Source organism: Agelaius phoeniceus, chromosome 5 (assembly GCF_051311805.1).
Source record: "Agelaius phoeniceus isolate bAgePho1 chromosome 5, bAgePho1.hap1, whole genome shotgun sequence".
Classification (NCBI taxonomy): Eukaryota; Metazoa; Chordata; class Aves; order Passeriformes; family Icteridae; genus Agelaius; species Agelaius phoeniceus.
The window spans coordinates 70,965,846-70,979,121 of NC_135269.1; the positions used below are offsets into that span (position 1 = coordinate 70,965,846).

The window sequence follows — 13,276 nt, forward strand, 5'->3', positions numbered from 1 at the left end:
CTCTGGGCTGACTCACCCTGGGAGTAACCCAGAGGAATAGGTCTCTTATTCTGTTATCATTTTCAGTCTCCCCGAGCCAGCCAGTCCCCCAGGATTTATTCCAACATGAAAGAATTCAACAGCTACTGAGAGAATACGGAAAGGAAACCTTGAACTCCCAGAAGAACAAAGAACCTAAGATGTCTCAGATCAGTTTTGTTTGAAGCCTGGGGAAAGTAAAGTCACAGCAAAGTTAAGAGGCTGAAACAAAGCAGCAATGATTGGACATGCAGGCTTTGAAAGGCTGATTTCATTATCCCTGGAGAAATCCAAACGTGTCACCTGGAAGGGGTCTGGCAGCTGCCTAAATTCCATTTAGGCCTTTCAGGGTGTGGGGCTAATGACCAGCTTGCCTAGAGATAGAGCTTTTAGGGCCTGGGTTATTAACTTAATTGCAGCCCAAATTAGCATGGTCAAAAAGACAGAGCACTGGTAGCCTGAGAGAAATGAGTTCTTGTCTCCTTCTTGGGGCATGTTGGGATGTCACCACACCTGGTGCTGCTGCCATGAGTCAGGAGGGAAACCACAAACTGGTCAGATCCTCAGCAGAGATTTCCTGCCTCAAGCCCAGGAATGATCAGCATCATCTGCTGCTCTGCCAGCATTCACTGTGTGGTTTCCTTGGCTGCTGACTGAGTAGCTCGAGGCCAGAAAGGTTAAACCTTGTGCTGTGGAAGGTCACAGGAGACAGCAGGAGCCCTGGAAACCTTGGGTTCCTCTGCACAGCATCCTGCCTCCCTGTTCTGCATGCCTAGTGCTGCAGCAGGATGGACTTCCTGGGGGGTTAGAAGGAGACATTTCCATTCAAAATGACAGGATCTTGGAGCTCACTGAAATAATTCATATCATCCTTCACTTGGCTTTCTTCTAGAATGCAATTTCTAACCACAAAAATGTCCCTTGCCTAGAGCTATTCATTAACTCCTCTCCCAGGGCACCACACAGCGCTTGCAGGACACAGAGTCCCTTCAGACCTGCCCTCACAGACAACAAGGAAGACTCTCCCTAGTCCACTTCAAGACTTTTAAACAAATAACCAATGCCAAAATGTCAGAGAATAACCAATGCCAAAACGTCCTCCTGTGGCGAATCTTTCCCTGCGCCAGCAGAGCCGCTACGGAAGTTAACGGAGTCTGGAGAACCTCTTGCTGCTGAATCCCTGGATCTGCCACGCTGCACGGGCAGGTGAAACCCGAGGAGAGGGGGCAGGGGGTTGTCATTGCTCACCAGAACGTTGTACTGGGACACGGAGATGTTGTTGGGGTGCACGGTGAGGCGGACGCACTGCTTCATCTCCGAGGCGAATCTGCGCGGCTCGCTGGAGCGCTCGCACCGCTCCTTCCTCGTGCAGCTGGGGAAACAGGAACACACAGGGACAGGGTGAGCACACGGCCAGGCTGGCAGCGTGGGGACAGCTCTGGGGGGTGGGAGCAGCAGTTAGTGTGGATAGAAAGTCAGCTCTGTGCTCTTTGGGAGGGCACAAGTGGAAAACCCTGCTCGCGCCCTGGCGCGCTCCGGCTCACGGGATGGTGGGGAATATCCTGAGCTGCAGGGTGTTATAAGTAGAAAAAGCTGCCAATTTTTTTTTAAAAGGTTGCAGAGTTCACAGGTTGGGCCAGTTGCTGCCAGGGTGGAGTTCTAACTGTTTGTTGTTGTAATCACCTGTCGTTTTCATTAACTACCTGTCGTTGATGGTTAAGAACTCCCCCTTTTGCCAGTGACACCCTGCTGCTTCCTGGAGGATGGCACCCAGACAGTGAAGGGGAAGGGACATAGAGTCAGCATGCAAATGACATCAGATCCAGCATGCAATGGGAGAGACCCCTCACCAAACCTAGCCAAAAACAATGAGTTTACATGAAATGGATGAATCAAAGTGATGTATAGACATGAGGAACAGAATCTAGTATCCGCTAAGATGCTTTTTACCCTAAGATATCAGCTAGACAGAGAACCTCAAATGTTAAACTGGGAAACACAGGTATCTCTTGATGCTCTTGTGAGGACAGAGCCCCTAGCTCTGCCCACAGACCAGTAGACAAAACTGCACTTTTCTTCCTCTTCTGAGTCACTGTCGGTTCTTCCCCACCCAAGCTGATCACTTTTAATAAAGGCGTTAAAAAGGAGAAAGGTCTCCTGCCCATGTTTATTTTAGTTAGTGTGGACAGAAAGTCGGCTCTGTGCTCTTAGGGACGGCACAAGTGGAAAACCACACTCGTGCCCTGGTGCGCTCATGGGATCGTGGAGAATATCCTGAGCTGCAAGGGACACACAAGGATCATCATGCCCTGCTCCTGGCCCTGCACAGGACTGTCACAGACATCTTTTATGAAAAATCCTTTCCTTAGGATTTTACCTCCTGAGAAGCTGAGAGGCCTCAGGAACAAAATGTAAATATTGGTTATCTGCTGCTGTGGAATGCAACAGGTGGATCTTTGATTGGTCTCATGTAGTTGTTTCTAATTAATGGCCAATCACAGTCAGCTGGCTCAGACTTTCTGTCTGAGACACAAGCCTTTGTTATTCATTCTTTCTTTTTCTATTCTTAGCTAGCCTTCTGATGAAATCCTTTCTTCTATTCTTTTAGTATAGTTTTAAGATAATATATATCATAAAATAACAAATCAAGCCTTCTGAAACATGGAGTCAGATCCTCGTCTCTTCCCTCATCCTCAGACCCCTGTGAACACGGTCACACAGGACACTCCCAAGAGCCCCACCACGTGCCTGAGAGCATTAACTCTGCTGCTGGCAGCTGTGGGGTAGCTCAAGCAGGCTGGGGAGTCACAAGGAGCCTGTAAGAGGAGGGAGGGTGGTGGGTGAAAGCTCCATCCCAGCTGCAGGAATTCTCTGTCTCTCCACCCATCAGCACAACCTTCCCTAGGCCAAACCCTCAGCCCTTCCAACTCTGCTGTCCAAGGGCTGTGGGACACCTCAGACAGGGCTGTCCTTAAAGAGAGGCCATGCACAGCCCATGTTGTTTTTTGTCCCTCCTGAGAATGCTGCACACTTGTGTGGTGCCTCTGGGCTGCTGGTACCTCACCTCTGGGATGGAGCCACCCTCCCAAACAACTGTCCCTGCAGATTAAGGTGTTTTTTGCATCTGCCTTTTTGGGATAGGTCAAGAAATACTTAAAATGTATTGTAATTCAGAAGTAGTTAGCTTCTGATTGTGATGGGGTGAATTATAACATGTGTGTTTTCTCACCTTTCTCATAAGACTAAAAATAGAATAAAAATTTTTAAAACACCTCTCAGTTGCCCCATCTCCAGGTCAGAAAAGAGTATAATTCTACATGTCTTGAAAATGGCTGACTAGAAGTGCTGAGAGTTGAATCTTAAAAATTCAGGTGTTTCCAACAAGTGACAGCCCAGTGAAATCTGTGTGTGCACACACCCGGGCTGCACAAATGCCTGAAGTTCACACCACCCACTAACTGTTGATGTTTTCAGTGCTGTCACTACCCCTCATCTCACCTGTGTGGTGCAAACACAACCCAGAAAAGTAGATTGGTGGCTGTTTGCCCTGCTTCCACCCTGGTTTGCTCTCGTTTAACAAAAACCACATCTGTATTTCACTCCACGCCCGCTGCCAAGGCCATTGCTCCAAGGAAGGTGTCTGCCTGGAAATCCTCAGGGTTAATCCAAAAGGACAGCTCCAGCTGCATGCCAATTACCTCCTGCCATTAAGTTAATGTTATGGACTTGCACAGGGTGTCTTCAATGGATTTTGTTATTAGCAGTGCTATTACCCCCCATTAAAAGCAGCTATAAAGACTTAAGTGCGGATGTTAAATTATTCACCTGCTCCCAGACTTCAGAGTCTCACTTGTGAGAGAGCCTGGGGGCTGCTGGAGCTCCAAGATCACCCCTCAGCATCCCTACACCTTGGAGCAGAGACTGCATCCTTGTGCACGGGGATTTGCAGATGAGGATCCATGGAAACACATGCCACAAATCTCTATATGTGGTTAATCCAAATGTTACAAAGCTTGGGGCTGGCTAAAACTTCAGGGCTTGGCTTCTCTCTAAGGAATGACTAGATGAAATGAACACCCCAACTCCAAATTTCTCCATCTTTCTGGCAAAGTTTTGTATTTCCAGAGGAAGAACCCATAAAGGGATATTTAGGCCATTCTCCGCACACTTTGCAGGTTTGAGGGAGCAAAAGGAGCACTGCAGCTCCTGCTCTCTCCTCCCCAGGAACCCTCATCCCATTAAATCTCCTCTGGCACTGCCACATGCTGGATCAGGAATTTTAAACGGGCACTCTCCAGAGGCTTGGACCAATAGCCCATTAAATACCCCCAAAACTCTAACTCCCCCATGGTGGCATGAAAGCCAAGAGGCAAAATGCTGACCTGAGATTTTTCCAAGCACTTCCATAAAACAAACAGCCACAGCAATCCCATTAAAGCTCCACAGGGTGTGGGAGCTCCTCTCCTGGGGATAGCTTGGAAGGGAAACCTTTTTGGGCTCAGAATCGAAACGCAAGTGCTCAAATTCTTCAAGATGTTCTGTTATCTCCCATTTATTTCCTTCATTTGCAGTACAACAGAAACATCTGGATTTTCTAAAATTAAACAGCCTCAGTTCAAATCTATGGATATGGATTAAGCATCCAGGAATGTGGTTTGTATTCCCAATCCCACCACTAAGGAGGAATATAATAATCCACATTTTACCTTGCTGTTTACAGGTCATACACATTTAAAAAATGAAACTTTTCAGACCAAACTCTTGCTGCATATTAGACTGATGTGCCTTGCAGCCTTGATGTCTGCCATAGGGTGAAAATAACGTCATCCAAAGCATGAATTTATGAAAAACCAAACCAAACTAAGCCTGGGTTTAACATAATGTTAAGGCTGCTGTGTCAGGGTCTCAGGAATTAGGGACTGCCAGACTGAAAGCAGCTTCTGTACTTCCAAATCTGCTGCCTGCACTCACACACTGCAAGCCAGATTTTAATTACAGGATCACAGGTTATTATTCCTTTTTTCCACGGTGACCTCAATTCTACCACTTCCTAACTTTTGACTTTCACTGTCTGACTTTTTGAATGCAGTTCCTCAGTTGGAAAAGTTCTAAATGCCTGGTGCTGGAGTCTGGTGGTGAGGGAGTTCTGCTGAGCTGGGCTCTGGGTCAGGGTTCAGGCTCTGGGGTCAACACCCCAGGTGAGTGACCACAGCTGCCTCAGGAATCAAATCTGAAGGGATGGAGCCACCTGCCAGTGGCTTTGGCAGGTTTGTGCATGCAGAAAGGGGTGATGGGGGCTCCTTGTTGGAACCCAGGACATTCCCCTGGCTGCCCTGGAGGACTCAAAACCCTGGCAGGGGGCTCAGAGACCCTGGCACGGAGTCACAAACACCTGTGCCTTTGATTTTAGCCCATGGAAACAATTACCAACTTTGTGTGAGGAGTTACACGCCTCAAGAGTTTGAATAGAATGATAGTGAATTTATCTCAGGGTGAAAATGTAGAATTTTGAGTTTTTAGAATGGGGGTTCAGAAGCCAAGATGGAGGAATTTGGACGTGCCCTGTCCTTCTTCTTCCTAGCCTCCATCTTCTGGGTGATGGTGACACTTTTGGATTGGTTTAGAGTAGAGACAGACTGTCTAACATGGGTGATAGGTATTGGAAAATTGTTGTAAATAAGGTAATTTTAATATAAAAAGTTAACACCACCCCAAGGTGGTCAGTGTGCCTCAACCCAACCTGCTGGACAGATCTCAGCAGGTCAGAGAAAGAATGTCATAGATAAGAGCAAATAAACAACTTTGAAAACCAGAACAGAAGAATCCTGACTCCTTCAGCTGCCAGGCTGGGAGAAGAGACTCTGAGACATCTTGGGGTCCTCCTGACCACAGAGACTCCAAGAGCTCCTCTTCAGATCATTTTGTCCATGGTTTTCTCCATCTCCTCTACCATGACCACCTCACCTCTCCTAAGCTGGAGCACCCTGTGGGTTCACACATCACCCAAGGTGTCTGCCCAGCACCTGCAGCTGAGGTTCTCCACATGGTGGGATCTCCTGTGATGGAGATGGATTACACTGAAGGAAGGGAGATTTAGGTTGGATATTATGAAAAAATTCTTTGCTCAGAGGGTGGTGAGGCCCTGGCACAGGTTGCTCAGAAAAGCTGTGGCTGCCCTTGGAAGTGTCCAAGGTTGCACGAGGCTTAGAGCAGCCTGGGATAGTCCCTGCCCATGGCAGGGGGTGGAACTGGATGATCTTTAATGTCCCTTCCACCCCAAATCCTTCTGTGATCCTTCAATTCAGGTGAGTAGAAAAAGATACCTGACACAAAGAAACCTTCTCCCTCCAGCCTTCCTCTACACCACTAAAAATGTTCTGTCCTCTCCAAAGAGAGGAAAAAACAGCAGAAAAAGTTGTTCCAACATGTGCAGAGAAGTCTTTCCCTCCAGCACCAGCCTCAGATCCCTGGGTGGTGAGGCTGAGATGCAGGAACAAAAGTGACAAAGGATCTGGTCACAGAAGGATCTGCCCAGAGGGGACGTGGCAGCCCCAGAAGTTCAGCAAACTGTAAATAAAGGCAGATGGACTTTTAATAAATAAGTATTTCCAGGCCCCGCCTATGAAAGTGGTCACCTGGAAGGCAGCTGGGCTGAGGGAGGGATGATGAAATATCCCAAGCTCAACTCATCATTTCTGCTGTCCCTGGTGACAGTCACTGTCTGCCCTGGGAGCTCCTGTGACTCTCACCTGGTGTGTTTATTATTGTTTACACAGAAAAAAATCCCCTTTTTACTGCCAAATAAAATACCTGTAGCCCCAACATTCCAAGGGTGCCCATACACCAAAATCCCTTTCCACTGCCACATTCCCTAATTCCCTGCTATAACTGGGGGATGTGTAGCTCCCACCCAGTGGCACCACACTCCAGGCTCCTAAAAGAGCATTTCCCACCCCTGAGCTTGTTTTGGTTGTGGTGCAGACACCACACACCTCTGGGTGCCTCACCAGCAGCTGCTCTTTCCTCATCAGCTGTGTCCTCAACAATTCCAAGTGTCCTGCTTGGTCCAAAACCATCAGCACAAACACTGAGGAGCTGCTCCTACCACTGAGCCATGAGGAATGGGATTTCCTCCTCAGCTCCCATTAAGAATAAATACCACTGCTGCTCACCCTCTGCTCGCCAGCCACCAACCAATTATTTTAATAATGTTCAATTAATACTTTCCTCTTCTCTCGTGTCTCTCCCCCAAGAATCTCAGAGGGCTTTGCCTGCAGCTAATTAAAGTTCAGGGTACCTCCATGAGGTTGGAATCAGCAGGTAGAGACAGGAAAGTGAGGCACAGACTGAGAGCAGGGCAAAGCCTGAGGTGGAGGTCCCAGTTGGGACACAAGAAATCATCATTAAATCCCTAAATCAGGCCATTGAATCCCTAAATCTTGGCCAAACCAAGCCCAGACTCTCATCTCCATCATCCTGTTGTAGACAAAAAACCCCCAAACCACCACCCTACAAACATAAACCCCTCCCAGCCCCCCAAAAATTACCTTTCTTTTTCCCCTGACCAAGCCTTGCTTGCTCATAACCATAACTGTTGAAAAAGGAGAAGATTTGGATTGTTTTACTTTTTTCCCCATAATTTCCCAAGAAGAAGACTAAAATATCCAGCTATTTGAATGTGAGACCCAAAAAAGTCAGTTTTCTGGCAATGGAAAAGGTCTTATCTGCAATTCTGTTAATTAATAACAAATTTCAAGACAAAAGAGTGGTGATTGGATCTGATCAGAAATTGCTACTCAGAACAGAGTATTTGGGGCCTTTTTACAAGTGGCAATTAGCACACAATGTAATTTTTTTTTTTATGCAGTGGGAAAAAAAAAAAAACACCATCAAAAATTTTTAATTCCCAGAAACAAATTCTAAAGAAATGAATCCTTTTTGGAGAAGCCTCCATTTGATGCACAGCAGCTTTCTTTTGATCATGGTTGTTCAGGTGGGTTCTCAGGGAAGGAGAGGGATGTGAAAAATCTGTGTTTGATGGCAAAGCTCAGAGACAGCTCAATGGTTTGGGTCATCCCAGCAGCCCCAAATGACACCTTTCCACCACCTCCAAACAGGTAATTTGCTGGAATCACTCTTTTGCAAAAGGTTTTGACATTTCAGTTTTCCTTTCTGGTTCTAAACAGTGACATTTCCCTCAGGGGATGAATTCTCTCACCCTCTGATGGATGATCTCAGCCCCCCTTTCCTCACACCTTCCCTCCAGTGCTGGGGGGCAGTCAGGGCACCCCCAGTCACACCAGTGAGGAGGGGTCACCAGGCCAGGGTGGGATATTTTGGTAGGATACAAGTTTAATGTTGGAATTCTCATTTTCACGCCCAAACTGTTCATTCCTGAGCTTATTGTGGTGCAGGGTCCCTCACACTGGGGTCCTCCCCTTGTGCAAGATGGAGATGTTGCCCCATCCCAATCCTCACCTCTTCCCAGTGGTGCGTTTGCAGCTTGGGCAAAGTTCCCACTCTTTTTTCTCCTCTCTTTAGTTTTTCTCCTTAAAATTCAACCTGTTCCCTTCTTTTTTCCCTCAGATTATCCATCTGCCTCCCTCACTCCCACCACCGCCTCCAGTGGTCTCCTTTCTAGAAAAAAAATCAGGAGCAGGCTACAGAAGATGTGGATTTCAGGGATCTAGGTCTCAGTTGGAAGACCATGAGTAGCCCAGATGGTTCCCCCTGTCCTGGAACAAGACAGGGTAAGAGATAATGATTTTCCATTTTTCCCATCTCCAAGGGAAAATCTGAGGATTCTCAGCCCAGCCAGGGCCCATGGCAAGCCAGGCTGTACCAGTCAAACTGGAAAACCTGAACAGATCAACAAATTTGGGATCTGAAATCTAAGAGGGGGTGCAGGCATGAGGGGAAGGGTGATTTGGGGATGTCCCATCCCTGGAATTGTTCCTGTCCAGGCTGGATGGGGCTTGCAGCACCCTGGCACAGTGGGAGGTGTCCCTGCCATGGCAGGGGTGGCACTGGATGGGCTTTAAGGTCCCTTCAACCCAAACCCTTCTGTGATTTTCTGATTCCCACAAAAAGAAATAACAGCAATAGTGACTTTTTGTCAAGTCTTTGGTCTTGTAACACACCAGAACTTTTCTCCTAGGCCAAGCAGTGTCGTCACATTTCTCTTCACAGAGAAAAGCAAGGCACAATTCTTCCCAAGAATATTTATGGGATTCACATTCTCTGAACTTCAGAGAAAGGAAAAACAATTCTTATCATTTGCTGTGGCTGTGTTTGTGCCAAAGTAGATGCAATGTGGAGATTGTTTACCCACAGTGATGGTGTTTTGGTTCCTTGGCCTATCAAGGCCAGGTGTGTGTGTGTGTCGGTGTCAGAACCCAGGACATTGCTCTGGCTGCCCTGGGTGATTCCAGACCCTGGCAGGGGGCTCAGAGACCTTGGCACAGAGTCACAAACACCTGTGCCTTTGATTTTAGCCCATGGAAACAATTCCCAACTTTGTGTGAGGAGTTACAAGCCACAAGAGTTTGAGCAGAATGATAGTGAATTTGTCACAGGGTGAAAAAGTAGAATTTTGGGGTTTTTAGAATGGGGGTTCAGGAGGCAAGATGGAGGAATCTGGGCATGTCCTGTCCTTCTTCTTCTTCTTCTTGTCCCCCATCTTCTGCTGTGATGGTGGCACTTCTGGATTGGTTTAGAGTAGAGCCAGGTTGTCTAACATAGGTGATAGGTATTGGAAAATTATTGTAAATAAAGTACAGGTAGTTGTTAGTATAAAAAGCCAACACCACCCCAAGGGCAGGGACTGTGCCACAACCCAGCCTGCTGGACAGATCTCAGCAGGTCAGACAGACAATGTATTAGAGAAGAGCAAATAAACAACCTTGAGAACAGGAGCCAAGGAATCCTGTCTTCTTCTTGGGTCTTGGGGCTGGGAAAAAGAGACTTTCCAACAGCTTGGGCTCATCTCAACACCAGAGACCTCATCATGTGGGGATTGTGGGCTGACAGTCACGAGATTCTGTGCAGTGTGTTCAGAGTTGAGTGCTTGGCAGATTCAGTTTAGATGTAATGTAACATAGTGTAATATAGTATAGAATACACAGTGTAATATAATATAGAATAATATAGTATAATAAAGTAATTAATTAGCCTTCTGATAGCCATGAAGTCCTCCTCATCATTCCTCCTTCGTGGGGGCATTTCCCTGCCAATACCTGTCCTAGGTTGACTATATGATGCTTTCATCCCCAATCATCTTGTTCTGTTTATGCTGAATAATAAGTTTTGCACCTTTAAGACTTGTTCCAGAGAGTGAAGGGGGCAGAGAAGAAGCAGCAGTTTGTTTTCAGACACTGCACTCACTCCTCCACATTCCTGCTCCTGGCCTGTGTTGTCTGCGGACGGACAGACAGCGGGACAGAGCTCTCCTTTGCTTTTAGTTAGTTTTAGCTAGCTGAGGCAAAGAAGTTCCCTGGACTGTGGGGTTTTTTTCCTTTTTCTTTGGACCTGTTTAAACCTGCTCTGGACTGAACACCCAGCAGAGAATCAGCAGCTCCCACCTGTGGCCACCAGGCCGGGCCTGGCCTGCGACATTTCCAGCACTGATGAGACTGAGTGAGCTGAGCTACAGCCCATGGAGGGACTGTCTGAGTTTGTCATCTCTTTTGGAGCAGCAAAGGGTTTTATTGTTTAATATTGTTTAGGTTTTATTGTTTAATAAGCAGGTTTTTTCCACTTTTCTCCAAGGAGGAATTTTCTCCCGGACCGGTTGGGGGTGGAGGGGCCGATTGAATCTGCTTTCCTAGAGGAGCCCCTTTGGGGGTTCTCTCCCAGATTTGCCCTGAACCAGGACAGGAGTACAGCCACCAAACGTGGAGAGACTAAGTCCTCATAGTCCATCCAGCCAATAGAGTTTGCCCAGTCACATCAAGAAGATCTCAAAGTCCTGGTTAACTCAAGGTTCTATTATAGTCCATTGCTGAGGCAAAGAAGTTCCCTGGACTTTGGTTTTTTTTTCTTTTTTCCCTTTTCTTTGGAGCTGTTTAAACCTGCTCTGGCCTGAACACCCAGCAGAGAATCAGCAGCTCCCACCTGTGGCCATGGGGCCAGGCCTGGCCTGCGACATTTCCAGCACCAGAGGGACTGATAAGAGACTGAGTGAGCTGAACTGCAACCCAGGGAGGGGATTTCTCAGTTTGTCATCTCTTTTTGGAACAGCAAGAGGCTTTATTGTTTAATAAACAGTTTTTTTCCACTTTTCTCCAAGGAGGTATTTTCTCCCAGACCAGTTGGGGGAGAGGCCGATTGAATCTGCTTTCCTAGAGGAGCCCCTTTGGGGGTTCTCTCCAAAATTTGCCCTGAACCAGGACATACTATAAGCTGGAGCAGCACAGAACCTAGGAAGTGGCAGAGGTGTTGCTGGCACTGCTGCAGCCCTTGGGGCTCCCCCTCTCTCTCTACAAAGCCCCACATTCCCCAAGCAAGCAGAGGCTGATGGATCCCAGAGCAGCCTGCCCAGCATCACCCAGGGGTGCCTGTCCCTGTTCCCGTGAGGAACAGGCAGGTCCGAGGTGCCTTTGGGGAGTGATCAGCAGAGGGAGCTCGGTGGAAGCCAAGTGCAAACGCTGGGAATGGCAATTTCAGCCAAGGCTGGGGGCAGCAATCTGGGAAAGATTCAGGACAGAGATGGTTGGCTTTGGGAGGCTCTGGAGATCCAAATTATCCAGCTCAGGCTCATCAGTCTGGTCCCTCTTTCAGGGTAAGATGCAATGTGACAGCTTCATTCCTTAGTGGGGAAAAGTTGTTTTTTTTTTTTTTGATTTTCCAGTCAGAAAGAAGGGTGAGAGGAGAACAGAGCAATTAAAGGAATCTGGGGATGGATGAAGAGGTTTGTTTTAGCTCAAATCTGACCAATGTTCAGAGCCAGCTTTGGGTCTCCTGAGGTGCATTTATCACCAAGGGGGAGCAAGGCTGGGGAAGGAGGGAGCAGCTGAAATTTGCCTTTCCCTCTGCTGCAGCCAAAGCAATTTTCTGGCTGGAGCCAGCAAAAGGGAGAAGACTCAGTCCCACTCTCATGTAAAGTTTAAGGTCAGTTTTAGCAATGTTTTGACATTTCCAGGTTCCCTGGGGGTCCTGAGAACAGGAATGCCATAAATGTCGAGACACAGACATAATTGACCTTAAACTTTACATGGCCATGTGGTGAATACCCCACTCCCTCCCTGCCCTCTCTCTTTCGCCTCCAGGCTGCCCAGGGCATGGCTGAAATTTAGCTGTCCCTGGCACCAAGAAGTTAAATTTGACCAACTGCCCAGGATACTCCATTCTGGACCAAAAAAAAAAAAAAAAAAAGGCAGGAGATGCTCCAGGAAAAGTGACAAATTTGGGATAATGCACAGGATTATTGCTGGGAAACCTGTCCTGCTGGCAAGGAGTTTTCTCAGCAACTTCATGAGTATCTGAGGAAGGAGTTGAATATTTCATCATTGGTTCTAACCACAAACAGGCTCAACTACCCAGAAGATGCTGTTTGGGCATCAAAGATTAACTGGACAAAGGGGGGAAAACACACTGGGGGAAGTAAAAGCTGTAGGGTTTTTAATGGGTGTTATTTGGGCACCAAGCATTAGATTTTTCCATAGAGACCTGGAAGTAGAAACTAAAAAAAATCTGGAATTCATTCTGGATCTTTGCATCTCCCCACATGCAATTTTTAAGGGACCACAAGCCACAAAAATCTTCAGACCATCATCCAAAGCTGCTCTTCTCAATGTCCCAGTGGGGCAATGAGATGAACAGGACAAAGGGAGGAAAAGACACTGGGGGAAGTAAAATATGTAGGGTCTTTATTGGGTGCTATTTGGGCACCAAGAGGTAGATTTTTCCAAAAGGACCTGGAAGTAGAAACTCAAAAAATCTGGAATTCATTCTGGAGCTTTGCATCTCCCCTGCATGCAATTTTTAAGGGACCACAAAATTCTTCAGACCACCATCCAAAGCTGCTCTTCTCAATGTCCCAGTAGGGCATTGAGATAAACTGGACAAAGGGGGGGAAAGATACTGGGGGAAGTAAAATATGTAGGGTCTTTATTGGGTGCTATTTGGGCACCAAGAGATCTGTAGATTTTTCCAAAGGGACATGGAAACTCAAAAGATCTGGAATTCATTCTGGAGCTTTGCATCTCCCCAGATGCAATTTTTAAGGGACCACAAAATTCTTCAGACCACCATCCAAAGC

General features: G+C 47.1%; 1 protein-coding gene across 1 annotated transcript in view; it reads right to left on the reverse strand.

The window, feature by feature from the left end:
* The window catches only part of PLXNA4 (plexin A4), a 510,265-nt gene that overhangs the window by 124,876 nt on the left and 372,113 nt on the right, over positions 1-13,276 (reverse strand). The window contains exon 6 of the mRNA XM_077179282.1: positions 1,267-1,390. Within this exon, the coding sequence (XP_077035397.1) occupies positions 1,267-1,390 (124 nt within the window). The remainder of the gene's footprint in view (positions 1-1,266; positions 1,391-13,276) is intronic.